Genomic DNA, 25,536 nt, shown 5'->3' with positions numbered 1-25,536 from the left:
GGACAGGGACAGGGACAGGGACGGGATGGGGACGGGGACAGGGGCAGGCACAGGCACAGGGACAGGCACAGGCACAGGCACAGGGACAGGACAGGCACAGGGACAGGACAGGCACAGGGACAGGACAGGCACAGGGACAGGACAGGGACAGGGACAGGAACGGGACAGGGACAGGGACAGGACAGGGACGGGACAGGGACGGGATGGGGACAGGGACGGGACAGGGACGGGATGGGGACAGGGACAGGACAGGGACAGGGACGGGGACAGGACAGGACGGGGACAGGGACGGGATGGGGACAGGGACGGGGACAGGGACAGGGACAGGTACAGGGACGGGACAGGGACGGGACGGGGACAGGGACGGGACAGGACAGGGACGGGACAGGCACAGGGACAGGGACAGGACAGGGACAGGGACGGGTCAGGACAGGGACGGGACAGGCACAGGGACAGGACAGGGACGGGATGGGGACAGGAACAGGGACAGGGATGGGACAGGGACGGGACAGGGACAGGGACGGGATGGGGACAGGGACGGGACAGGCACAGGGATGGGACGGGGACGGAAACAGGACAGGGACAGGGACGGGTCAGGACAGGGACGGGACAGGGACAGGGACGGGACAGGGACAGGGACGGGATGGGGACAGGGACAGGGATGGGACAGGGACGGGATGGGGACAGGGACGGGACGGGGACGGGGACAGGGGCAGGCACAGGGACAGGCATAGGGACAGGCACAGGCACAGGGACAGGCACGGCTCAGGGTGACAAACGGGCCATGAGGGACCCTGGGTGGCACCAGAGAGCTTAGGGGCAGGTCAGGGATGCAGGCCGAGTGGACAAGGCCGAGTCCCCTGCTCCCCAGCCTGTCCTGGGGGTAGACCCAGCAGGGGTCTCCCCGCCCCACCCCGCACACGTCTGAGGGCACTGCCCCCCGAGGGGGCAGATGAACGGGAGTCTGAGCTCTGACAGCCGCCCACACCACGCCCTCAGAGCCATTCCCTCTCCCCGGTGCCCGTGGCATCCATCCCGGCCGCCCACCTGGCCCTCCAGGGGGACCGGCCCTGAGCCCCGGGGCTGCCTGGACCGGGAGGGAGGGGCGGCAGCTGCAGGGCGAGCCGCGGCCTCTGTCCGCAGAGCCCAGACGGGGTCTCGTGGGCGACGAGGTCCCGTGGGTGACGGAGACCATGGGCACGGGGCCCCGTGGGTGGGCACCCCTGGGGGACAGGGGAGAAGGGGCCGGGCCGGCGGCCCCACACTGACCTCCTCCAGCGCCTGGAAGTGCTCGCGCAGGAAGCGCAGGGGCCGGCCGGGCCGGGCCACGCACAGGCGCACCACGCAGTCCCGCAGCGCCTGCTGCAGGCCGTGCCGCTGCGCGTACCGCTCACAGCCCCGCAGCCCCTCGTCCTCCGGCGGGGAGGCCATGGCGCCCGTCCTGTCCTGTGGGAGACAGGCCACTCAGCACCCGGGGAGCCCCCCCCAGGCCACTCAGCACCCCGGGGAGCCCCCCCAGGCCACTCAGCACCCGGGGAGCCCCCCCAGGCCACTCAGCACCCGGGGAGCCCCCCCAGGCCACTCAGCACCCCGGGGAGCCCCCCCAGGCATCCACTCAGCACCCCGGGGAGACACAGCCACTCAGCACCCCGGGGAGCCCCCCCATACATCCACTCAGCACCCCGGGGAGACACAGCCACTCAGCACCCCGGGGAGCCCCCTCATACATCCACTCAGCACCCCGGGGAGACACAGCCACTCAGCACCCGGGGAGGCCCCTCATACATCCACTCAACACCCCGGGGAGACACAGCCACTCAGCACCCCGGGAGCACCCCCAGGCCACTCAGCACCGGGGAGGCCCCTCATACATCCACTCAGCACCCGGGGAGGCCCCCTCATACATCCACTCAGCACCCCGGGGAGACACAGCCACTCAGCACCCGGGGAGGCCCCTCATACATCCACTCAGCACCCCGGGGAGCCCCCCATACATCCACTCAGCACCCCGGGGAGCCCCCCATACATCCACTCAGCACCCCAGGGAGACACAGTCACTCAGCACCCCGGGGAGCACCCCCAGGCCACTCAGCACCCCGGGGAGCCTTCCCATACATCCACTCAGCACCTCAGGGAGACACAGCCACTCAGCACCCCGGGGAGACACAGCCACTCAGCACCCTGGGGAGCCCCCCAACAGCCCACTCAGCATCTGGGGAGCCCCCCCCCAGGCCACTCAGCACCCGGGGAGCCACCCCCAGGCCACTCAGCATCTGGGGAGTCCCCCCCAGGAACAGCCTTTGGCCCCGGCCTGTCCTGGGGGGAGAAAGGGAGGGACAGAGCATGAGCCTCGGACTGAAGGGTCCGGATTTGGTTCGGTTCGGTCCAGCCAAGGAGTTGGAGTTGCAGGTTCTGGGCCCTGGTTGGGCGTGTGCAGGAGGCAACCAGTGGGTGTGATTCATCTGTCCCTCTCCCTTCCGTTCGCTCTAAAAACCAACTGGAAAGGCCCTCGGTGAGCATTAAAAATAAACAAAATGAGTGAATGAATGAGCATCTGCCGCTCATCCGGAGTCAGCATCGCGGGGCCAAAGCCCAGGCCGCTGCGCGGGGCCGAGGGCCCTGGGCTCTGCGTGCGCCCCTGATGGGGTGCGTCAGGGGTGCGACAGCCGCAAAGCCGGCCCTCCGCACACCCTGGGGTGCCTCTGTGCGGGGAGAACCTCCGTCCGGGGACGGCGGGGGGGAGGGGGTCCCCTGGCGCCCACCCGCCCCTTTCTAAGCACAATGTGAACAGGGAGACGCCCGGGCCGCTGGGGGTGGGGGCGGGAGGCCTGACCCCAAAGGAAAACCCCGCCCGGCGGAGGGGCCTGGGAGGATGGGGAACCGGGGCATCCTCAGCCCGCGGCCCCGCACCGACCGGCCCCGCGGAAGGGACCCGGGCCCGCCCCTCCCCGCTCCTCCCGGCCCCCGCGCCCCGCCGTGGGCCCCGCACACGGGCCTCTGCGCCCCACCACCACGGCCCTTGGGGCTCCCCAAACCCACATCCCCCAGCCTCCCGCCGGCTGAGGCCCAGCGCGGACCTCCCACACCCCACACCCCCACACCCCCAGACCCCCAGGCCCCCAGCACCCTAACCCCCAGGCCCCCAAGCCCCCCAACCCCCCCAGACCCCGAACCCCCAGATCCCCCAGACCCCCCAGACCCCCAGACCCCCAACCCCCAGATCCCCCAGCCCCTCCAGACCCCCAGATCCCAGATCCCCCAGCTCCCCCAGCCCCCCAGCCCCCAGATCCCCCAGCCCCCCAGACCCCAGACTCCCAGACCCCCCAGATCCCCCAACCCCAACCCCCAGGCCCCCAGACCCCCGAGACGCGCACCTGGAGGCGCGGACGGACGGAGCGGAGGCGGGAGCGGGAGGCGCTGCGCGGGGCGGAGGGAGAGCGGGAGGGACAGGGACGCGGGGACGCAGGGCGCGCCGTCCGCAGTCAGCCCCGCCCTCCCCGCCCCCCACCCAGCGGATCCCCGCCCCCCGCCCCCCACCCCGCACCCCGCACCCCCCACCCCCTCACCCCGCATCCCCACCCTCACCCCCCACCCCGCACCGACTCACCGCGGCCGCCCCCCCCTCCCCCCCGCCCCCGCCCCCCCCCAGTGTCTCCCACTCCATCCCCATCTCCCAGGACCAGCCTCCCCCTTCCCCATCCCACCCGCCTTCCCAACCCCCCACCCCCCTACCCCCCACCCCCACCCACCCCCCCCCACCCCCACCCACCCACACACACCCCCACCCCGCCCCCGCCACCCCCCAGTGTCTCCCACTCTCCATCCCCCATCTCTCAGGACCAGCCTCCCCCTTCCCCATCCCACCCGCCCCTCAACCCCCCACCCTCCTACCCCCCACCCCCTCACACCCCCCGCCCCCCGCCCCCCACACAGCAGGTCCCAGGTTGATTCCAGTCACCGGCATGTACATTGGTTGCGGGCACATCCCCGGTGGGGGGCGTGCAGGAGGCAGCTGGTCGATGTTTCTCTCTCATTGATGTTTCTAGCTCTCTATCCTTCTCCCTTCCTCTCTGTGAAAAATCAATAAAATATATATATTTTTAAAAACACACTTGTTTAAAATGGAAATATGCAACAAGTGATGGTGTTACTATTCAAAACTCCTGTGAACGGTGCTTGTCCACGCGTGTCCCTCCGCCCACGGGGAAGGACCCACCCGGAGTGTGGCCCTCCACCTTCCCCAGCAGGTCCTCACAGTCCTGGGTCTGGGGGGTCCTTCTTCTCCCCTAGAGCCTTGGGGACCAAGCCTTGTAAAGATCCAACTGCAAAGCCAGTTCACCTGCCATGCCACGATTCGACGTGACGTTACCTCTGCAGGGACTTCCCAGTGGCACCCACACCTACCGGGAAGCTGGGCACCTGGGGTGGGGGGGGGCGCTGCCTGGGCCACATGCTGCTGAGTATCACATGAGGCTGCTAGCCTAGTTTGTCTCCCAGGCACGGTGTGTGTGTGTGTGTGTGTGTGTGTGTGTCTTATTCTCTGTTCGCTCTGCGTGGAGAGGAGAGAAACACCTTTTCAAAGGCAAGTCCAGGAGCATCCTGAGGCCAGCAGCATGGGGGGACTGCCCCCCCACCCCGCTGCTTCCCCATCATAGGGCCCCAGAACCTCATTCCTCAGACCCCACCTCCCATGTCCCCTTGAGAAGCCACCCTGTCCAGGTCATTCACAGCACAACTGCACCTCCCCGCGTTGCCCCTGGGTGAGCCCCCTCCCCGCCTGGCCACCAGCTCCAGGAGGAGGGCCCGGATCCGCTCTGACTCACAGCTCCGTCCCAGGGCCGGGCAGAATGTCCGAAACGGCGCACCTCCTACAAACGCTTGTTGGATGAAACAATGAGTCCAGCGGGTATTATTTGCTAAAATCAGTTTATTGCACTTGCTTAAATGGCACACTTTATACCCGTGGTCAGCGAACTACAGCGAGCAAGCCACATGTGGCCCTTTGGCCCCTTGAGTGTGGCTCTTCCACAAAATGCCACGGCCTGGGCGAGTCTGTTTTGAAGAAGTGGCATTAGAAGAAGTGTAAGTTTAAAAATTTTGTCTCTCAAAAGAAATTTCAATCGTTGTGCTGCTGATATTTGGCTCTGTGGCTATTGAGTTTGCCGACCACGGCCTTATACTGTGTGTAACCAGGACACACCACACAATGAGCCTGGAACAAGATGAAGTCACTTTTTATTACCTCTCACTGCTCTTTTTATTATTTTTTTTTGTTATTTTAGAGAGAGGGTTTTTTTTAACTTTATTATTTTATTTTAATCACCTGCTCACCCTCTACTGGGGATCAAGCCTGCAACCAAGGCAAGTGCCCAAGCTGGGAATCAAACCCGTGACTCCTTGCTGCATGAGAGGATTCTCTACCCACTGAGCCACCCGGCTGGGCTCTCACTGCTCTTTAAACTTACTCAGGGGAGGGGTCTCTTTCTCTGGCCCTGGTCACACACGTGGACAGATCTACCTCCCTCTGGCTCAAACGCAGAGACTTCCAAGTTCCACAATTAATGCTAAGAAATAAGCCCAGCCCTGGCTGGTGTAGCTCAGTTGGTTGGGCATCGTCCCCGCACCAAGAGGTCACTGGTTTGAATCCCGGTCGGGACAATGCCCTGGATGCTTGATCCCCAGTTGGGAGGCAGCTGATGAGTTTCTCACATTGGTGTTTCTCTGTCCCTTGCTCCCTCTCTAATATCAATCCTACATAATAAAAGCCAAATATGGTGGAACAACCGGTTGCTATGACAGGCACTGGCCACCAGGGGGCAGTAGATGCAGGAGTTGCCCACAGGCCCCAGGCCAGTCAAGGTGGGTGCCAGCAGGGGAGGAGGGCATCACCCCACAGATCAGCCCTGATCACTGGCCAGGCCTAGGGACCCTACCCACGCACGAACCTTGTGCATCGGGCCTTTAGTGAAAGCATATTTAAGAGAAAGGAAGAAGATGTAAACCCAATGTCATCTCAGACACTGGGAGTGGTCAGTCCTATGGACGGTCAGAGAGGCCTGGGAGCGGCCTAGAGGGAAGCATGAACGAGGGGTGCCCAGGGCGACCTAAAGACGCTTAAAAACACAAGGATCGTCCATTAGCACCTCCACTTTTCCGAACCAATGCCAACCAACAAGGGGGGGTCGGGTTCGAAGTAAAGTTGAAGGACCCTCTGCTTTCTGAAGACGCACTCCGCGCAGCGTCCCAGACGGGAGGGGCGGGGGCCCATCCGGAACCCCATCACCTGCGAGCGGAGCCGGAGCGCAGGCGGGGAGGGGGGAGGGCCGGGGTGCAGGCGGGGGGGACCAGGGTGCAGGCCGGGGAGCCGGAGCGCAGGCGGGGACCCCAGGTGCGAAGCCTTCGGCCCCGGTTCCCAGGCTCCGGACGTGGACGCGCAGCCCCCGGCGCAAGGGGCGGGCCCATCAGGCTCCCGGCGGCCAATCAGGTCGCGTCCCGAGCCCACCGGAAGCCGGGCCGTAATCCGCGCCGTCGTAAAAGCGCCGGTCTCCCCAGGCGACGGGTAACGCGGAAAGATGGCGGCGCTGGTGGCGGCGGAGGCCGCGGCGCTCCCGGGCCCGGCGGAGGCGGCCGAGCCGGCCGAGGCGGCGGAGCTGAGCCGCGCCCTGAGCCGCCTGCTGCCCGGGCTGGAGGCCGACAGCAAGCTGGGCCGGCGGCGCGCGCTCGAGGCGCTGCAGCGCGCCCTGGAGGCGGCCGAGCCGGCCGAGGCGCCCGCCGCCGCCGCCGCCTTCCAGGGCCCCTGGGCGCGCCTGCTGCTGCCGCGCCTGCTGCGCTGCCTGGCCGACCCGGCCGAGGGCTGCCGCGCGCTGGCCGTGCACCTGCTGGGCCTGGGCCTGCGCCGCGCCGCGCGGCCCCGCGACGCCCTGCCGCGCCTGCTGCCCGCGCTCGCCGCGCGCCTGGCCGGCCCCGACCCCGCGCGCCGCGCGCCGCCCGAGGCCTGCGAGGAGCTGCGCCTGGCGCTCGTGCAGCTGCTGCGCGCGGCCGTGGAGCTGGGCGGCGCCGCGCTCGCGCCCCACCTGGACGACGCGGTGCGCGCTCTGCGCTGCGCGCTGCTCGACCCCTTCGCCGCCGTGCGCCGCTGAGAGCTGCGAGTGCGCCGCGGGGCTGGCGCGCGCCACGCCGGGTGAGCGGGGGGCGGGGAGGGGAGAGGGAGCGACCCCTGCACCCGCTGGCCTGGCCCTGCGGGGTCGCCTCCTGGGCCCCTTCTTTCCTCCTGGACGCTTTCCCATCGCCTTTCTCTCAACGTGCAGACACCACCGCTGAAGTTCAAGCGGGTATGGGAACGGCCTTGCCCCTCGCAGGGGACACACTGAGAAACACTTTACAGTCTTTTTTTTTTTTTTTTTTTTTTTTTTCAGAGAGGAAGGGAGAGTGAAGGAGAGTTAGAAACATCGATGAGAGAGAAACATCCATCAGCTGCCTCCTGCACACCTCCCTACTGGGGATGTGCCTGCAGCCAAAGTACATGCCCTTGACCGGAATCGAACCTGGGTCCCTTCAGTCCCCAGGCCGACGCTCTATCCACTGAGCCAAACTGGTCAGCGCCGCTCCAGTCTTTTCATCCGCATTTACCCCGGGGTCCCCTGTCCCCTGGCGTGGACCGCTGTCCTCCCCAATGGAGGGAGGCCGCTCCTCCGGCTTCCGTCAGTCATCCTCCCTACTTAGAAACACGGTCTCCGGTGGAATCCCCTTTCCTATGCGGCCATTTCCTCGCATGGTGCCTTACCAGGCGGGGTGTGAGGAGGTGGGGGAAGTGCTGACATGGTGCCTTACCAGGCGGGGTGTGAGGAGGTGGGGGAAGTGCTGGCTTAGTCCAGTCCGGGAGGCTTCCCGGAGGAGAGAGCCCCCAAGGGAAGGTGGGTGCTGGGTGGTCAGGAAAGACCAGGCTTGAGGAGTAAGGTTGGCAGGTTGGGGCGAAGAGGAGGCCGAGGTGACTGAATTCAGGGAAGGAGGGCTGGGAGGGGCTAGTGGGGGTTGGATTTAGTGTGAAGGGCAGCGGGAGCCGGGGTGGGTGGAGCAGGAGGTAATGACCTGCAGGCAGGTCTCAAGCAGCAGCAGCACTGAGGCCAGAGGGCCGGCCCAGCTGTCTGTATGTGTCATTGATTTCAGAGAAGGAGAGAGAGGGAGAGAAACATTAATGATGAGGATCATTGATTGGCTGCCTCCTGCACAACCCCCACTGGGGATGAAGCCTGAAACCCAGGCGTGTGCCCTGACCAGGAATCCCAGCTGTGACCTCCTGGCTCAGAGGTCAGTGCTCAACCACTGACCCCGCTGGCCGGCTCGGCCTGGCTGTCGTGAAGACCTTTCCAATGCTGAGTCCTCAAGCAGGCAGCACTGGCCCCGCTTCCCACAGCAGGGCTGGGGGTCTGGCTTGGGCACGGCAGGGGTGGGGCTGGGACAGGGCCTTCCTGGCTCGGTGTCCTTCTCTTGGTCGGCATCCTCAGGCTCTCCTCCCAGCCCCCGTCTTCCTCGGAGGGGCGCAGGCCCCAGCCTTTTCCCCTGGGCCCCGCCTGGTCGGAGCCGTGCTGCTGGGTCCCAGGCCTGCTCCTGTGCCTCTCCCAGTGCCGTCCCGTCCTGTGCAGGGACCTCGGTGGGAGGGGAGGCCCCAGGGCTGGAACCCGTCCTGGGCACCACGCGCTGGGCAGGGGCCCACGGGGCAGCCGCTCACTGGCCTCCCGCCCGCAGACCACTTCCACATGCAGTCCGAGTCCCTGATCGGGCCGCTGATGCAGAGCATCTCGCACCAGCACTGGAAGGTTCGCGTGGCCGTCGTCGAGGCCACGGGCACGGTGGTCCAGTTCGGCAGCGGGAAGTCGGTGGACGACGTGCTCCCTCACTTCGCCCAGCGGCTCTTCGACGACGTCCCGCAGGTAAGAGGCCGCAGGCTGTGTGCCGGCTTCCTCCTTCCTCAGGCCGTGCGTCACACCAGACCCGTGCCTCAGCCCGGTGCCGCTTCACCGCCTCCCGGAACCGGGAGCCGAACGGTCTGAACCACCGGTGACTCCTCAGCCGCGGAGCGAGGAGCACTGTGTCCTCTTAGGGGAGGCGGGAAGCCGAGCTGTGAGTGTCTGTGCAGAGGCGGACCGAGTGGGGAAGCCACCCGGAGGGCGTGTCCGCTGGCGAAGCGTCCAAGCGGCAGAGGAGGGCTGCAGCAGGCAGGCTGTCTCCCCGGGGAGGCCCGTGGAGGGACCCCGTGCTCAGGCCCGGGGCGGGGGGGAGGGACTGCAGCCCAGGCAGGAATCCTGGAGGGGTGGGAGGCGCCCCTGCCTTCAGCTCTGATGCCCCTGGGTGGCGTGGCCCTGCTCCCCGACAGTGGAAGGGGTACTCCGTGCGTGGAACCCCGAGTCTCAGCCTCTCGGTGTCCCATCTGCACTTTCCTGCCCCGAGGCCTGAGCTGTGGCCCAGGCTGCTCCCCTCAGGCGCCCGGCACTCTTCCCAGGCACTTGACTTTGGTGGTTCGGTTTATGTTTGTCAATCCTCTCCCAAGGGTACCTTCCCATTGACTTTTAGGGGAAGTGGAAGGGGGAGAGACAGGAGAAGCATCGATGTGGGAGAAACGGATGGGTTACCTTCTGCATGCCCCCCACCAGGGTCTGGCCAGGGAGGAGCCTGCAACCCAGGTATGTGCCCTTGACCAGTCCCAACCGGGGACCCTTTGATCTGCAGGCCAACGCTCTATCCACTGAGCCATACTGGCTAGGGCCATGGTCGGCAGACTGTGGCTCTCGAGCCACATGCGGATCTTGGGCCTCTTGAGTGTGGCCTGGGCAAGTCTATTTTGAAGAAGTGGCATTAGAAGAAGCTTAAGTTTAAAAATTTGGCTTTCAAAAGAAATTTCAATCGTCCTGTTGCCATTTGGCAACGTTGTCTAATGAGTTTGCCGACCACTGGGCTAGGGCTTGTAGTTTTTAACACATTAAGCACTCAGCCTGTTTTGTCTTCCGGACGGAAAGTTATAGCGTCAGTTACGGGTGACTGGGCACTTAACGTGGTAAACACTTTTATTAAGCCGTAATTCATGTAACACAGTTTAAAGTGTCCAATGTTTTTGACATACTAAATTTCTGGTAAAACAGATGGAACGTGCCCTGGCCGGTGTGGCTCAGTGATTAGAGCGTTGGCTCGCACATCAAAGGGTCTTGGGTTCAATTCCAGGTCAAGGGTACACCGTACCTGGGTTGCAGGTTTGATTTCTGTCCCTGGTCGGGGCGTGTGCAGGAGGCAAATGTGTTTCTCTCACATCAATGTTTCTCCCTCCCTCTCACATCAATGTTTCTTCCCTCCCTTCTTAGCATCCTACCCCTTCCTTTCCTTTCTTTAAAAACCAATGGGGAAAAATCCTCGAGTAAGGATTAGCCCTCTTATATATACATATAATATGTAACATATATATGTATGTACTTAGAACATAGTTTGCCATTTTAATCTTTTTTGCTGCTGTTGTTAATTTGGACCAAATTCCTGGTCATGAACTACATTGCCAGGGCCCAGGCGAAGGTAGGGCTCCAGCCAAGCTACGTCTCTGCCCCTCCTGCTTCCCCCACTGGTAACTGGCTCCCCACAGAACCGGGCGCCCCCCCAGAACCGGATCCCCCCCCCAGAACCGGGCTGTTCCCCCCCAGAACCGGGCTGTTCCCCCCAGAACCAGGCTCCCCCCACAGAACTGGGCTCCCCGCACAGAACCGGGCTGTTCCCCCCAGAACCAGGCTCCCCCCACAGAACTGGGCTCCCCCCCAGAACCGGGCTGTTCCCCCCCAGAACCGGGCTCCCCACAGAACCGGGCTGTTCCCCCCCAGAACCGGGATGTTCCCCCCAGAACCAGGCTCCCCCCACAGAACTGGGCTGTTCCCCACAGAACCGGGCTCCCCGCACAGAACCGGGCTCCCCGCACAGAACCGGGCTGTTCCCCCCAGAACCAGGCTCCCCCCACAGAACTGGGCTCCCCGCACAGAACCGGGCTGTTCCCCCCAGAACCAGGCTCCCCCACAGAACTGGGCTCCCCCCCAGAACCGGGCTGTTCCCCCCCAGAACCGGGCTCCCCACAGAACCGGGCTGTTCCCCCCCAGAACCGGGATGTTCCCCCCAGAACCAGGCTCCCCCCACAGAACTGGGCTGTTCCCCACAGAACCGGGCTCCCCGCACAGAACCGGGCTCCCCGCACAGAACCGGGCTGTTCCCCCCAGAACCAGGCTCCCCCCACAGAACCGGGCTCCCCACAGAACCGGGCTCCCCACAGAACCGGGCTGTTCCCCCCAGAACCAGGCTCCCCCCACAGAACCGGGCTCCCCACAGAACCGGGCTCCCCACAGAACCGGGCTCCCCCCCAGAACCGGGCTGTTCCCCCCAGAACCGGCTCCCCCACAGATCAGGTTCCGCACAGAACGCTGCGGACACCAGTGTGCTGGGGCGGGAGGCTCGCTCTCACCAGCAGAGGGCCGGGCCGGAGCATCGGCCGAGCCGGGGCCGGCCGGGGAGCCGAGCGAGCGCCTGGAGCGCTCTGGGACCTTCTCGGCCCCGGCCCGGAGCCGTCTCCTGTGGCCGTGCCACCTTGCCCTCGGCGCGGTCTGCCCGGCGTGACCCGGAGCCGTCTCCTGTGGCCGTGCCACCTTGCCCTCGGCGCGGTCTGCCCGGCGTGACCCGGAGCCGTCTCCTGTGGCCGTGCCACCTTGCCCTCGGCGCGGTCTGCCCGGCGTGACCCAGCTCTGTCCCGCAGGTCCGGCAGGCGGTGACCCGTGTGGTGGGCGGCTGGCTGCTGGCGCTGCGGGACCGGTACTCCTTCTTCCACAAGCTCATCCCCCTGCTGCTCAGCAGCCTCGACGACGAGATGCCGCACATCGTGTGAGTGACAGGGCGGTGGGGCTGACCTCCCGCCCCCGCTGCCTTTCCCTGTGGGCTGGTTGGCAGGGCCTGGCCTGCCCGGCCCGTCACTGACAGTGTCGTGTGCTCAGGGAGCCCGGCTCGTGCCCTGGTCTGTATGTGTGAGGTCACGTGGCATGAAAGGGCTTTGGGCACCGACCTCAGTCAGCTCTCAGACTGCCGCTAAAGTGAGCAAGCGCCCGGCAGTCCTGGCCCGTCCTCCCTGACTGTCCATCTGTCTGTCCGCAGGCAGGAGGCCGCCAGCCTCTGGGCAGAGGCCGGCCTGCAGTGGCAGAAGGAGAACGAGGAGGACCTAAAGGACAAGCTCGACTTCGCCTCCCCACCGCCTGCCCATCACCCCTCGCCAGGTGGGTGCCGCCTTCCCGGGCGGGGACGGGCGAGGCAGCTGGCAGCCGGCCCAGGAGGAGAGGGCGGGCCGCGTGGAGCTGGTGCCTCCCCTCCTGGGGCAGGGTCCTGGTGCCGAGTCTGCGTCCGACTGCACGGCCGTGTCATGGGGTGACTTCCTGTGAGGCCATCGTCCCCACCTGCACGCAGGTCCTGCGTGGCCGTCCTCCTGGGCAGATGCTGAGCGCGGGCGCTGGCTGCGGCGGGTGGGCTCCTGGTCATTTCCCTGGCCCCCGTCTGGGTGGCCCCCGGCCCTGCACGGAGGGGAGGCCCCGCCGGCGTGCTCGGCGCTCTGCCGCAGCACAGCTGAGCACGCTGCCTGCCTGGGTGTGGGCCTGGGACTCGGCCTGCAGGCCTGCCCTCCGACTCGGGGAAACAGCAAGAGGTCGGTTTCTGTTTTCCGACTGCAGTTAAGTCTGCTCAGTCTGATGTGCACACAGCGGAGGCAGCTGTGTGCGCCCCACCCCAGCCAGGCTCCTGTGGCCTCCCTGCCCGAGGAGAGGACTTGTCACTCAAGCTCTGGGCGCTCTGGGCGTCTGTCCGTGCTCTGGGCGGGAAGGTGCTTGTCCACACGCCTCGGGCACCTCCCGGGCCAGTCACGCCTCTGCTGCGGGGCAAAGGCCTCCTGTGTCCGCCTCAGAATAACCAGATCTGGCCCCGGCTGGTGTGGCTCAGTGGATAGAGCGTTGGCCTGTGGACTGGCGGGTCCCGGGTATGCGCAGGGGTGTTCCCAGCAGCCCCACAGGGAGTGACCCAGCAGCGAGGGGTGCACACGGGACCCTGCGGCACGCGTGCTCCTTGGCTGTGAGGCGTGGAGTTCTGACACGGCTGCAGCACGGTGGCCTCAGCCACAGGCTCAGTCCCCGCGGCTCGGTCCGTGACGTCCCGGAGCGGACACAGCTGCGGCGAGAGGCTCTGAGCCGCGGTCACGTCTCGCCTTCTTAACCAGAGACGCGCCCAGGCCTGGGCTGCCGGGAGCTCGTCTTCAGGAACCTCTCCAAGATCCTTCCCGCCATCTGCCACGACGTCACCGACTGGGTGGCGGGCACCCGGGTGAAGGCCGCGCAGCTGCTGGCGGTGCTGCTGCTGCACGCCGAGGACCACACCACGCAGCACCTGGAGGTCCTGATGCGGACCCTGCTGCTGGCCTGCGCCGACGAGGAGGCCGCCGTGGTCAGCAGCGTGAGTCCCCGGCCTTCCCCACCTCCCGTCCTGCGGCGCGCCTTCTAGGGTGACAGCCGAGGACCCAGCCCCTCAGCCAGACCAGAACGCTCCCCGTCCCACCCTCACCTGCACCCGCTGCACCCCGCTCTGCGCTCCGTCCTGCGGCCGTCTGGAGACGCACAGCCTGGGGGTGGGGGTGTTCTCGCTCCCCACACCTGGGTCACCCAGCTGTGCGGCGAGCTGTCCCCCCTCCTCACAGCCAGGGGGCCCTTAGAACTGAGCCTCCCACCAGCAGTGGCGTCAGCTCTGCTCAGGGACGTTCCGAGCACAGCCGGCCTGGTTCGGGCTGGTCCGGCACCGGCCCGCGGGCCCAGGCTGTTGTGGTCAGGAGCAGACGCGGCGCCCTCAGCCCGGCTTCCTCCCAGTGCACCAGGTCCGCGGAGCTCATCGGGACCTTCGTCAGCCCGGAGGTGTTCCTGAAGCTGCTCTGGCCGATGCTGAGGAAGTCGCCCTCCGCCTCCGGCCTCCTGGTCCTCGCCGCGCTCATCCGGGGCTGCCCGCGGGAAGCCCTGCGGCCGCACCTGACGGCCATCGCCATGGAGCTGGCCGGGGAGCGCATCCGCCAAGGCTCGGAGAACGTAAGGGCGGGTGGGGTGCCGTCCGGGAACCGGGAACGGTCTCACGATCTTCACAGGGACGCCTCCCTGACAAAGTCCCATCACACGGCCCCGCCCAGGCCAGACCAGTGTCCCGACTCCGTGTGGGCAGGGGCGCCCCAGACATGCGTGTGCGTGTGGGCAAGTGTACCCACGGGCCCATGTGACGTTCCCCAGTTACCTCGGTAGCTGTAAGAACAGGCCACAGTGTCTGGCAAGAACAGCCTGAAATGTGAAAACTCCCGGGGGCCGAGGGGCCGGTGCTGGGGCTGCAGGTCTGGGTGTGGGGTCGTGGCCCCAGGTGTCCGGCCAGGCGTGCCCGGGGCTCAGCCAGGAAGGCGGCCTCGGCTTGGGAATGTTGTCTGGTGACGGCAGCTGACGCGAGGAGGCGGGTAACGCGTGGCTCACTCCTCGCACGAGGTGCGGGGCCGGCCCAGCTTTCCCAGGGCCCTGGCTCGCGTGGCGCTGTCGGTGTGGGTAGGTGTTGAAATTCCCAGCGTTTCCTCCAGGCGTTGCCATGGTCACAGCAGGGCTGGCGTGCTAAGGACAGGCCGGTCTCAGAAAGCAAATTCCTTTTTATTTTAACGGCTGTTCTTTTCGTACACATTATGTTTACAGTAATGATGTTAAAACGGCCGCTCCTTAAACATAAGTTGTAGGCCTTTGAGAAACTAGACAAAACCACATCCTCAAAAAGTCCATCACCCTCCCCGGCTTAGAGAAATCCGACTGTGGAAGAAGTCAGGGGTCAGGTACAAGCACCAATCTGCTGCTCCGGGGCGGCGGCCAGGTCCTGCAGGCAGTGCTGCCGGCCCGACCCGCAGTCACCGCCTGCCTCCCGCGCCCTCGGGAGCCATTTTGTCCCCGAAGACACAGAAGTGCTTCCAAACGCACAAAAGCAGCCAGCCAGACCTCGGGCCCGGCGCACCGCCCATCACTGGCTCCCGCTCCGCTGCCGCCCGCTTTTCTTGAACTTGGATTTGTTTTGAAGCAAATCCAGGATGCCCAGCCGTTTCTCTAGTGAATGCTCCGCCGAATTAGCATCACTGACACGAGAGAACTTTAAAAACACCCATAAATACTGTTAAGCAGTTAATGAAATTAGCAAGAACAGGTCCGTCCCCAATCTGTTCGGTTGGCCTTTGTCTAAAAAATGCCCTTCGTGGTCGGCACCGGACGCCGTAGCCAGGCACCACGCGTTGTTGCGGTGGCTCATCGTGGCCGTGGCCCAGGGGCGGGCTGACAGCTCCCGCTCTGTTCACAGCTGCGCTACGGGGAGCACCTGCTGCAGTGCGTGCAGGCGGCGCTGTCCGCGTGCGGGGAGGACTGCCGGGGCTGCGGCCTGCAGCTCATGCAGGTGCTGGTGACCGTGATGGCACTCCCGGGGGCCTCCGGCCTCGGCGACCAGGTGAGCCTGCGGGGACCTGCTTGGCCTCGTGGGTGAGGACGCCCCTCTGGCCGATGCACTCACGACTGTAAATCAAAGACGAGAGACCAGCCCGAGAGCTGGCCTCGGGGTGCCCAGGACCCGGTGCCCTCCGGTCGCCAGCTTCCCGGTCTCGGTGAAGACGGCCTAGTGTGGGTGACGCTGCGGGAGCGTGGAGGAGGGTCCTCGCCCACACAGACCCATGGTGAGCGCGGCTCACACACGTGCACACACAGCTGAAGGCTGGAGAGGCCGGGGGCTGGCCTGTGTGATGTTCAGGCAGCTGTGCATCCCGTTGGCCCTGCCTTAAGGCTTAAAACGGGCGTCCGTCCCCGCGGGCCCAGGAGCCCAGGCAGGCCAGCCTGCGGACAGGGCTCCTCCCTCCCCGTCCCCGGGCCTCTTCAGCCTGGCGTGCTTCCTACGACCACCTTTCAGAGGCCGTCTCCGCGGGCGGGGCATGAGGTAGTAACAGCTGTCGGCTCACAGGTCTGCAGACAGACATGCCGGCTGCTCAGGCTCCAGGACCTTCCTGGCTGTCCCCACCGGAGGAGAAGCAGGGAGGGGTGCGTGGGAGCACCCCGTTCCCTCACTCTGTCCAGGACAGCAGTTACTGTTGCCCCGGGTCTGTCGGGTCGAGTGCTGAGCAGAGGATGTGGGGTGGGGGCTTCTGCTCGTATGCCCCAGGGCCGCTGCAGTCCTAGGTCCCTGGAACGTGTCCGAGGGTTTGCACACCTCACGGGGACGTGGCCGGTGGCTGAGCGGCGGAGATGGCCCAGCTGTGACTCCCCTCCCAGATTCAGGAGACCGAGGCCGCCCTGGCCGCCGTGGAGAGCAGTGGCGACAGCCAGGACCTCTACCGCCAGCACGTGGGCCCCCTCCTGGAGCGGCTGGGCAGCTCCCAGCAGGGCTGGACGGCGCGCTCCCCGGAGCTCCTGCAGTTCAGCACGCTGGTGGCCCGCGCAGGTGAGCCCTCCTGCCAGGCCTTCCCTGGATGGAGGGGGTGGGGGACAGGGGGAGGTCGGTGACGGAACTCCAGCGATTCAGTGTAGACAGGCGGCCGAGCCGGGTGCAGCTGTGAGAGTGCACAGGGGTGCGTGCGCGGGCGGTGTTCCGTGTTGGTGTCCGTCAGTCACAGTATTGCTTTCCTGAGCCCTTCGGCTGCCTGGGCTTGTCCCGTGTGACTGACAGCACCTCCTGTCCCTGCTGCTCTGGAGGGTCCCGTGTCACCTGTTCCATTTCGCGTGTCCATGATGTTCCTCAGACAGGCCACGAGTCAGGTGCGCCGGGGTCACAGCCCAGATCGGGTGCCAGGCAGGTGTGCAGGGACCAGCCTGCTTCGTGGCAGGACCGGCAGGGCTGAGCTCCTACCTGCAGTTCCGAAGCTGGTTCTCGCGGTGGCGGCGGCGGCATCACTGATTGGCCGCACCTCACGTTCTGCCCAGAACACGGGCCACACAGCTCAGTCGCCTGACTGGGTTTCCTCTGACCCCTCTGTGTGTCCAGGCGTGCGTGCACGGGGGTGCGTGTGCGCGTGGGGGTGCAGGTGCATGGGGCTGTGGCCTGTCTGATCCTGGCGTGAGTTCAGGGAACCCCATCGTTTCTTTGGTAATTGACTTCTGTTGATGTTTAATACGTTGCTGGGCTTTAGTTTCTAATAATTTGGGAAAACATAAGAAGTAGGAAGTTACAAGCTGAGCGAGTGGGGGCTGAATGTTCTCGGTGACTTTGCTGAGATAATCACGTCCGCGATGGGGAGGGGTTGTCCCGCCCGCAGGCTGCTCGCCTCTCTGGTGCGGGCTCCTGCCTCCCAGCCTCCCACGGGGACAGAACCGGCCACTCTGTTCCAGGCCCTGCCCTCGGAGAAGCACTGCCCCACCTGGTGCCCGTCCTCCGGAGCTGCCTGCAGCCGGACAGAGACCCCCAGATGCGCCTGAGGCTGCTCTCCGTGCTGTCCCGGGCGCTGCTCAACGCAAAGGAGACCGTGGACTCCCAAGGGTACATGGGCTCCCCCTGCAGCCCGGCCCACCCTACGCTGCACCCCCTCCCCACGCTACACCCCCTCCCCATGCTGCACCAGCCAGCCCCCCACGCTGCACCCCCTCCCCACAGTGCACCCCCCTGTGCTGCACCCCATCCCCATGCTGCACCCCCTCCCCATGCTGCACCAGCCAGCCCCCCACGCTGCACCCCCTCCCCATGCTACACCAGCCAGCCCCCCACGCTGCACCCCCTCCCCATGCTACACCAGCCAGCCCCCCACGCTGCACCCCTCCCCACGCTACACCAGCCAGCCCCCGCGCTGCACCCCCTCCCCACACTGCACCCCCTTCCCACGCTGCACCCGCTCCCCATGCTGCACCCCCTCCCCATGCTGCACCAGCCAGCCCCCCGCGCTGCACCCCATCCCCACGCTGCACCCCCTCCCCCACCAGAGTCCCTGCTGCAGCGGCTCCTCGGGGAGGGAAGGGTGAGGTGGGCAGTGCGGGCAGCGCCCGGGAGGCTGGTCCCAGCTGCTCGGGGGAGGTCGTTAGAATCCACTGAGCGGAGGTTCAGGGAGTGTTAACCGTCCGAGCTTCTGTTAGCTGTGCTCCGTTGAAAGCCCTTTGGCTCCTTTCCCACCACTCAGAACTGACGAGTCTCGGTGGTGGGAGCCTGGAGAGCCTCTGGCTGCCGTGGGCTGCAGGGCCGGGAGCGGCCTGTGGACTCCCTTCTCCTGGGGCAGAGCCTCCAGGGCCCCCGGCCGTCGTTAATCTGCAGAGCAGGGTCGTGGCTCAGGTGGACGCTGGGAGCAGTGGGGACCGTCCCTAAGGGAGCCCTGCTTGTCGAGGCCGCCCAGACGCCGCCTCTGGCTGCCACACGGACCCCTCTCCGCTGGCATCGGTCAGGAACTCCGCTTTCCGGCTCGTCTGCAGGAGCGGGCGCGGAGGGACCGTGAGCACGCGGCGTGCAGCCTGGCGCCCTCGCAGGCCGCGGGGTCCCCGGGCCCGAGTGTGTGCTGAGCCTCACTGCAGCAGCCGGTGTTGGGAAGAAAGTCTGCGGTGTGGTCACTCGGGAAGGAGGAGGTTACGTCGCACGTGGTGCTCTCGTTAGGGCTGAGATGGCGACTGCTGTCTGACTCGCTGTCCGGAGCCTCGTCTGTGGTGTCTGCTCATCAGTCAGTCCTGCTCTGGGCGGGGGGCTGGCTTCCGGCCCATCACGTCTCTGCACACCCACACGTCCGAGGCGCTCGAGGAGCCGAGGACGCACGTGGTCTCCGATGAGCACGGCGTCTCCGGGGGCTGCCCTCAGTGGCGCGGCCCCTCTGTGCAGAGTCCTCAGCACAGCGAGAGGTCCCGGGCCGGGCTCTGTGCCGGCTCTGCAGGGCGCGCCGGGCTGGCCGAGCTGAGGCGGCGGAGGCGAGCCCACTGCTTCTCCGGGCCGGCGGACGGCCTGCCAGGTGCCTGCCTGCGCGGAGCTGGTTCTGGGGGCGTGTTCACGCCGCAGCCCTTGTGCCACGGGGGCAGGTCAGGGTGGGACGCAGTGCAGGCCACTGCCCGGTTCCCAGAGGCCAGCGCTTGGCCCTTGGGGCCGCTCAGAGCACAGGACCGGGCTCATCTTTCCAAGATGTTCCTGTCAGCGCCCAGGGAACCGCAGCTCTGCTTAGATTAAAGGGCATAAGGCGTCCTGTGTCCTTTCCTCTGTCCTCGGCTCTGCAGCGGCCCCTGCTGGAGGTCGCGGCCTTGCACCCCGTCCCCCAGCTCTGGACAGCGGGGGCACAGACCTGAGCCCCTTTGCAGTGTGCTTCGTAGTGATGCGGGGATGTAGGGAGGAGTTGCTTGTTCAGTGACGTGTGTGTTTTGATCTGTGAGCAGAGGAGGCTCGTCTCGGTGTGGAGGGAGCTGGCGCCTGCCGTTCGGGACCACCAGAGTCGGTGGGGTCTGGTGTGTGTGTCCTGGTGGCATCGATGTGGTGGGTCACCACAGGGAGGCAGCCCCCTGCTGAGCTGGCAGACCATCTGCGTCTGTTGTTGCGCTGGGGGTCCCGGTGCAGGCCTGGGGTTCCTGCTGAGGGGGGCGTGGGGGTCATCACACCTGCGGTGGCTGCTGCTCCTCCCAGAGCCGGGGGGTGGCGGGGAAGCTCGGAGCAGCGGGTCCTTGGGCTCCTCTGGGCTCCGGACCCAGGCAGCTCCCAGGAGAGGCCAGAGGGGCCTGGGCACTCGCCGGGCTGACCACGCCCCCTCCCTCCGGGAGCGGAGGGCCCTGGCCCGGTGCCACGCTCGCTCGTCTCTGCTGTCTGCTTGGCCTCGTCCCCAGGGCCGGAGGCTCCGTGAAGGCCCCTCCTCACCTGCCTCTCCCTCCTCAGGCAGCTGCACCACCACCTCGACGCCGTGGTCGCGGACATCCTGGTCCCCAGCCTGCAGTGGCGCGCGGGGAGGACGGCCGCGGCCATCCGCACCGCCGCCGTGTCCTGCCTCTGGGCCCTCATCAGCAGCGAGGCCCTGTCGGCCTCCCAGGTGCGGCTGGGTGTCCCGGGCCAGGGCGGCGAGGGCATCTCCCCGGGCTCCTGGGCTGAGGGTCCTCTCGGAGGTCCTGTGGGGTGGGGCGGTGCGATGCAGTCAGGGGTGTTTTTCTTTGGTCGTTTGGGGGTTCTCTTAGGTTCGCGCATTGAATGTTCCTCTTCACAAGATAACGAACGTTGTCCTCACAGGAGCCTGACAACGTGTGTGTTCCTCTCCCGGCCAGCAGGGGGCTCAGGGAGCAGTAGGAAGTGTCACGATGTTTCTCTGCTTGTGGCTCCCCTCCCGTGGGCTCCCCCTGGCACTGAGACAACCTGACTTCAGTTAAAATGCCCCAGGTTTGCTCGGACATGGCAGTCGCACTAGGAAATAGCAGGCTAACGGGGTTTGTGTCTCAGTGAGACTTTTCAAATAATGATTTTTAAAAATCAACTGACCGAGTTAAACAAAAATTATTCAAATTATCTAGATTTTAAAATCCAGCTTTGACTGCCTAAGTAGAATCTCCAAAATAGCCTCCAGACCCCTTTGTCCGTGCTCACGGCGGGCGCGCGCGCCCGTGCTGGTGCCGCAGGTGGAGGGCGTGCGGGAGACGCTGCTGCCCCCGGTCCTGACTGCCCTGGAGGAGGACTCCCAGATGACCCGGCTGACCTCCTGCCACATCGTTCGCGCGTTTTTAAAATCCTCTGGCGGTGCGTACTGAGCCGGACAAGTTCACCAAGATTTATCCTGGTAGGACGTGCTTCTTTCCCAAAGCATTCGCATGTACTTGAGAGCTGTTTTCTTTTATTGGAAAATTAGAAAATGCTACTTTAACTTCCGGTGAAGTTGGCGTTAGGAGGCCAAACTCATCGGTGACAGATACAAAGGTCACTGAGTAATCAGCGTGGGGAACAGGCAGATGGGCCGGACGTGGGTGAGAACCGGCAGAAGCGGGCGGACACTCAGGTGCCCTCAGCAGCCAGGATGCGGCCCTCGTGCGGCCGGGACCCCTGGGTGAGAGCAGGGGCGTGGGCGAGGCGTGTGCCCCCTCAGCTTGAATCCCTGGCGCCACTGCCTCTTAGGATCCCTGATGCAGGAGCCAGACCTCGTCCGCCAGGCGGAGTCCTGAGCAGAGGTCCTGCCTCAAGGCTCCAGAGGCGGGAAAGCTAGCTCCTTCCGTCCCACCCGAGTGCAAAACGGTATCCACCCTCAGTTATATTTTAAAATGCATCTGAGGACCTCAGAAAGGTACGTGGGTAACGCTCATTACAAACAAGTTGAGGATCAAAATGGTGACGGAAAGAAGGAAAGAAGGGCCGTGGGAGAAGAATCCACTAGGAAGTGCAGGTGGACTGCGGGCTGACGCCCAGGCCCGGCAGCCGCCTCGGGGGCAGGGCTGGGGAGGGGACGCCCCGGCGGTTCTTGTTAAGCTCGTTTTTGTGATCTGTGCTGCATATCACAGAGATGGCGAGGCTCTTTAAAGATGATGGTGAGAGTTCCTGGGGATGAAAAATAGTTCCTGAAACTGAAAACTTGGGGCACTGGATTACAATGGGCTGGACCTGCTGAGACGGTTTGGGGTGAGAGGTCGTGACCTCGTCTGAGGATGGCCCCCACCGCACAGGCTGCTCTCGTCCCCGTGCGTGTGGTGTGTGCCAGCACCTGCTGAGTCGCCACAGGACGCCCAGTTGTGGGGCCCGTGTTCTTGGGGCCCGTGAGACAGCGTTAGATGAATGGGGAGACTCCGCAGTGGGAGGGTGCTGTCAGCAGCAGAGGCCTGGAGGCTCAGCAGGAACAAGGCTGGCTCCACTGGCAGCTGTTGTGTCTCCGTCCTTGTCTCCATCCCCAGAGCTTCAGAGGGCGGGGCCCACAGACACCCCCGCCCTGTGCTGTCTGCTCGATGGGGTGGGTGGGTGGCCAGGCTTGGGCCTGTGGGTGACAGGCTTTGAATCGGCATCGCGGGGCCCAAGTGGCCTGGAACCTGGCAGGTGTCCAGATGAGCTGGGGCTCAGCACCTTACACAGGAGGCCTGGGGGCAGGACGGGGTCTCAGGTGCAGGACGAGGTCTCAGGTGCGAGACGGGGCCTCTGGGTGCAGGGTGGGGTCTCCGAGCACAGGAATGGGTCCCCGAGTGCAGGACCTCCGGGTGCGGGGCGGGGCCTCCGGGTGCAGGATGCTGTCTCCGAGTGAGTGCGGACCGGGTCTCTAGGTGCAGATGCTATCTCCGGGTGCGGGGCGGGGTCTCCGAGCACAGGAAGGGGTCTCCGAGTGCAGGACCTCCGGGTGCGGGGCGGGGCCTCTGGGTGCAGGGCGGGGCCTCCGGGTGCAGGGCGGGGCCTCTGGGTGCAGGGCGCGGTCTCCGGGTGCAGGATGCTGTCTCCGAGTGCGGGACCCAGTCTCTAGGTGCAGGACAGGGCCTCTGGGTGCGGGGCGGGGCCTCCGGGTGCAGGGCGGGGCCTCTGGGTGCAGGGCGGGGCCTCCGGGTGTGGGGCGGGGCCTCCGGGTGCAGGATGCTGTCTCCGGGTGCAGGACAGGGCCTCTGGGTGCGGGGCGGGGCCTCCGGGTGCGGGGCGGGGCCTCTGGGACCCGGTGAGCACCTGTGCAGGCCGGCCCACCCCGCGCTGCCCGCCCTCCAGAACTCCTGAAACGGCTGGACGACGTTTCCACTGAAGTGAGGCTGGCGGCCGCCTCCGCCCTGGCCGTCTGGCTGGAGTGCATCAGGAATGACGGCGCCGAGGCCTCTTACCAGCGTGACGTGCAGCACCTGTACAAGGAGCTCCTCGTGTACCTGGACGACCCCGACAGCACCGTGCAGGACGCCGTCCTGGGTAAGCTCAGTGCGAGCCACTCTACGTGGTGCCAGACGGACGCATACGCACAGCAGGCAGGGCAGGGGGTCCCTCAGAGCCACCCGACACCCCAGAGAATGCTGGTCTTTGTGTGAGGCCAGCGATAGTTACTGTAATAGAAATTAAGATAGGCTGAAACCGGTTTGGCTCAGTGGATAGAGCATCGGCCTGCGGACTGAAGGGTCCCGGGTTCGATTCCGGTCAAGGGCATGTACCTTAGTTGCGGGCACATCCCCAGTAGGGGGTGTGCAGAAGGCAGCTGATTGATGATTCTCTCTCATCGATGTTTCTAACTCTCTATCCCTCTCTATTCCTCTCTGTTAAAAATCAATGAAATGTATTAAAAAAATAAACTAAAAGAAAAATTAAGATGGGATAAATTTTGAGATATTGATTATTTGTTAAAAGTAACATGGAGCCGCCCTGGCCACGTGGGCTCAGTGGTTGAGCATCGGCCTATGACCCAGGTCACGGTTCAGTTCCCGTCAGGGCACATGCCTGGGTTGCAGGTTTGATCCCCTGTAGGGGCCGTGTAGAACGCAGCCAATCGATGACTGTCTCTCATCATCGATGTTTCTCTTTCCCTCTCACCTCCTCTCTGAAATCCATAAAAATATATTTTAAAAATGTAACAGGAAGCCCATCCTATCTGTAATAATAAAAGCAGGGAATGCTAATCAGACCAGACGTCCTTCCGGACGCAGCAGGCTGTGAGGGAAGCCGGTGCTGCAGCCGGGAAGGAAGACCTCCTGCAGGAATTTCGTGCACCGGGCCTCTAGTGTTAACATCAGTAACGTGTTTCTGAGAGATGTATTTTCCAAAGCCAGTACTGAGCCAGGCGCCATTGTAAATGCTTTATTTGATGTCCCTTTTGTTTGTCCTTCGGTTGCCCTTGAGAAGACATCCAAACGCTATCGCTAAGAGGGTGTCACAAGCTGCGCCTGTTAGGGTTTCAGGTCTTAGTTAGCCGACCCATCTGGAGTGTGTTCTTGTGTGGGTCTGAGAAGGTGGTCTGATTTCACATGGTTAGCATCTGTCTGTCCAGGTTTCCCAGCACCAGGCATTGAGTAGACTCTTTACCCCACTGTGTTCTTGCCCTGTCGCTGCAGACAAGGGGTGACGGGCCCTCGGCTGTCCTGGGGCCGTGTGTCTGCGCTGTCCGTGCCATGCTGTCCCCCGGGATTCCTGTTCTGGGTGGTGGTGACTGTGCACCGGGTGTTTGCTCTTTTCCAGAGGTGCTCCAGGCGGGCAGCGTCCTGTTCCCCGACCTCCTGGTGCGAGAGACCGAGGCCGTCCTGCACAAGCACCGCTCCCCCACCCGCTGCGAGCGGCTGCTGCAGCACCTGCAGGCCCGGCCGCCCGCCCCCTGACCGCTCCAGGCAGGCCTGGTGCCCCGCTGAGGTGGGCGCCACGCCAGCCCTCGTCCCCCGGCTGGGCTCGGCGGCCTTGCACCCACAGCAGGGCGCCTTTGTCCACAGCCTGGGACACAGGCAAGACGACTGACAGCAAGAATGTATTTCCCAAGAAAATGTGCAGTGTCGTGGACGATGTTTCAAACCCCACAGTTTCTGAAACAAGGTTCTCCGAGTGGCTCTGCACTTTTATGTTCTTTTTATAGGGTTCATTGGAAGGTCAGCCAATAGCCTCCCGCTCGTTTTGACATTCAAATGGAATGTCCACCGTGCACACTGCAGGCAGGCCCGCGCTCCCTGCGCTGTGGGCTCGGACCCCAGCTCCATCTGCTGCAGTGCCACCTCGGGCTTCCTGGCCATGAAAGCCAAAGGCATTTAAAGTTTTCGTTCGTCCTTTGACTTCAGTGAACAGACTTAAAGGAATTTGAGATCTTAACTATTAGTGAAATTTTCCCCGTTTAAAATATACTGGAACTTAAAATGTTTTATGGACCAATTCAGTATCTTTTCTTAGGTCAGTAATGCTAACAGTGTTGAAAACTGAAGATTTAATCAGATTCTCGTTGCTCTCAGTAGCAGGAATGTAGATTGTACTTTGTTCTCCAGCACTTTCTACACCCAAGTGCCTAAAAGATTTCATTTAAAGTGGTTATTTTCATAAGCCAAATGCTGTGTTTTCTAACAAATGTTAACATTTATGCTTTGGTGTTTGACTTAATTAAAAGTATTTATTGTAATTGTTTTGTATGCCTGTCTTCATGTGTTTTGATAATTAGTTGAAATTTTTAGGAACAGTTCATTTTTCCTTGGATTTAACCTCACGGGAGAGGCAGCCTGGAGAACCCTGGGCCTGTGGAGGGAAAGGAGTGGTCACCACTCACTGCAGTGCCCGCTCTGGACACCAGGTGGCAGGAGCTCCCGCGAGATGGCAGGCCTCAGAAGGCTGCCCTGGGCTCTGGAGGAGAGGCTGGGTGTTGGGATGGGGGACCACGGCCTGCAGAAGGGATGTGATCTGTGCACACAGCCAAGGCCCCATGGGGATGCGCCCCTGGCCCCATTGACATCGCCCATCTGTGCCCCCTTCTGAGGCATTTCTATGATTGATGACTGCAGGAATGCAGGAGGCCCTCGGGGATGGACTTGCTCAGGTGTTAGTTCCCACACTGCCCTTTGCCTTCCGCAGCCTCTGCCTTTTCCTTCCTCCACGTCACATGGAAACGGTTAGAAATGC

The 25,536-nt window shown here is 64.3% G+C and overlaps 2 protein-coding genes across 2 annotated transcripts in view; one reads left to right on the top strand and one right to left on the bottom strand.

The window, feature by feature from the left end:
• The window catches only part of PRKAR1B (protein kinase cAMP-dependent type I regulatory subunit beta), a 51,545-nt gene extending 50,103 nt beyond the window's left edge, over window positions 1-1,442 (bottom strand). Inside the window, exon 1 of the mRNA XM_036432605.2 lies at window positions 1,270-1,442. Within this exon, the coding sequence (XP_036288498.1) occupies window positions 1,270-1,431 (162 nt within the window). The 5' untranslated portion in view covers window positions 1,432-1,442. The remainder of the gene's footprint in view (window positions 1-1,269) is intronic.
• A 5,094-nt stretch (window positions 1,443-6,536) lies between these two features.
• On the top strand, window positions 6,537-25,042 carry DNAAF5 (dynein axonemal assembly factor 5). Its single transcript, XM_036432603.2, is given in 15 exon segments — window positions 6,537-7,136; window positions 7,138-7,180; window positions 8,746-8,930; window positions 11,774-11,898; window positions 12,166-12,284; window positions 13,271-13,503; window positions 13,911-14,123; window positions 15,406-15,549; window positions 16,362-16,530; window positions 17,415-17,562; window positions 19,909-20,059; window positions 20,637-20,756; window positions 20,758-20,794; window positions 22,681-22,872; window positions 24,127-25,042. Coding segments are annotated over 15 exon segments (2,580 nt in total). The 5' UTR covers window positions 6,537-6,572; the 3' UTR covers window positions 24,264-25,042.
• Window positions 25,043-25,536: the final 494 nt, after the last annotated feature.

This window comes from Pipistrellus kuhlii, unplaced genomic scaffold (genome assembly GCF_014108245.1).
Source record: "Pipistrellus kuhlii isolate mPipKuh1 unplaced genomic scaffold, mPipKuh1.p scaffold_m20_p_113, whole genome shotgun sequence".
In the NCBI taxonomy this organism is placed as follows: Eukaryota; Metazoa; Chordata; class Mammalia; order Chiroptera; family Vespertilionidae; genus Pipistrellus; species Pipistrellus kuhlii.
This window is presented reverse-complemented; position numbering and strand designations above follow the sequence as displayed.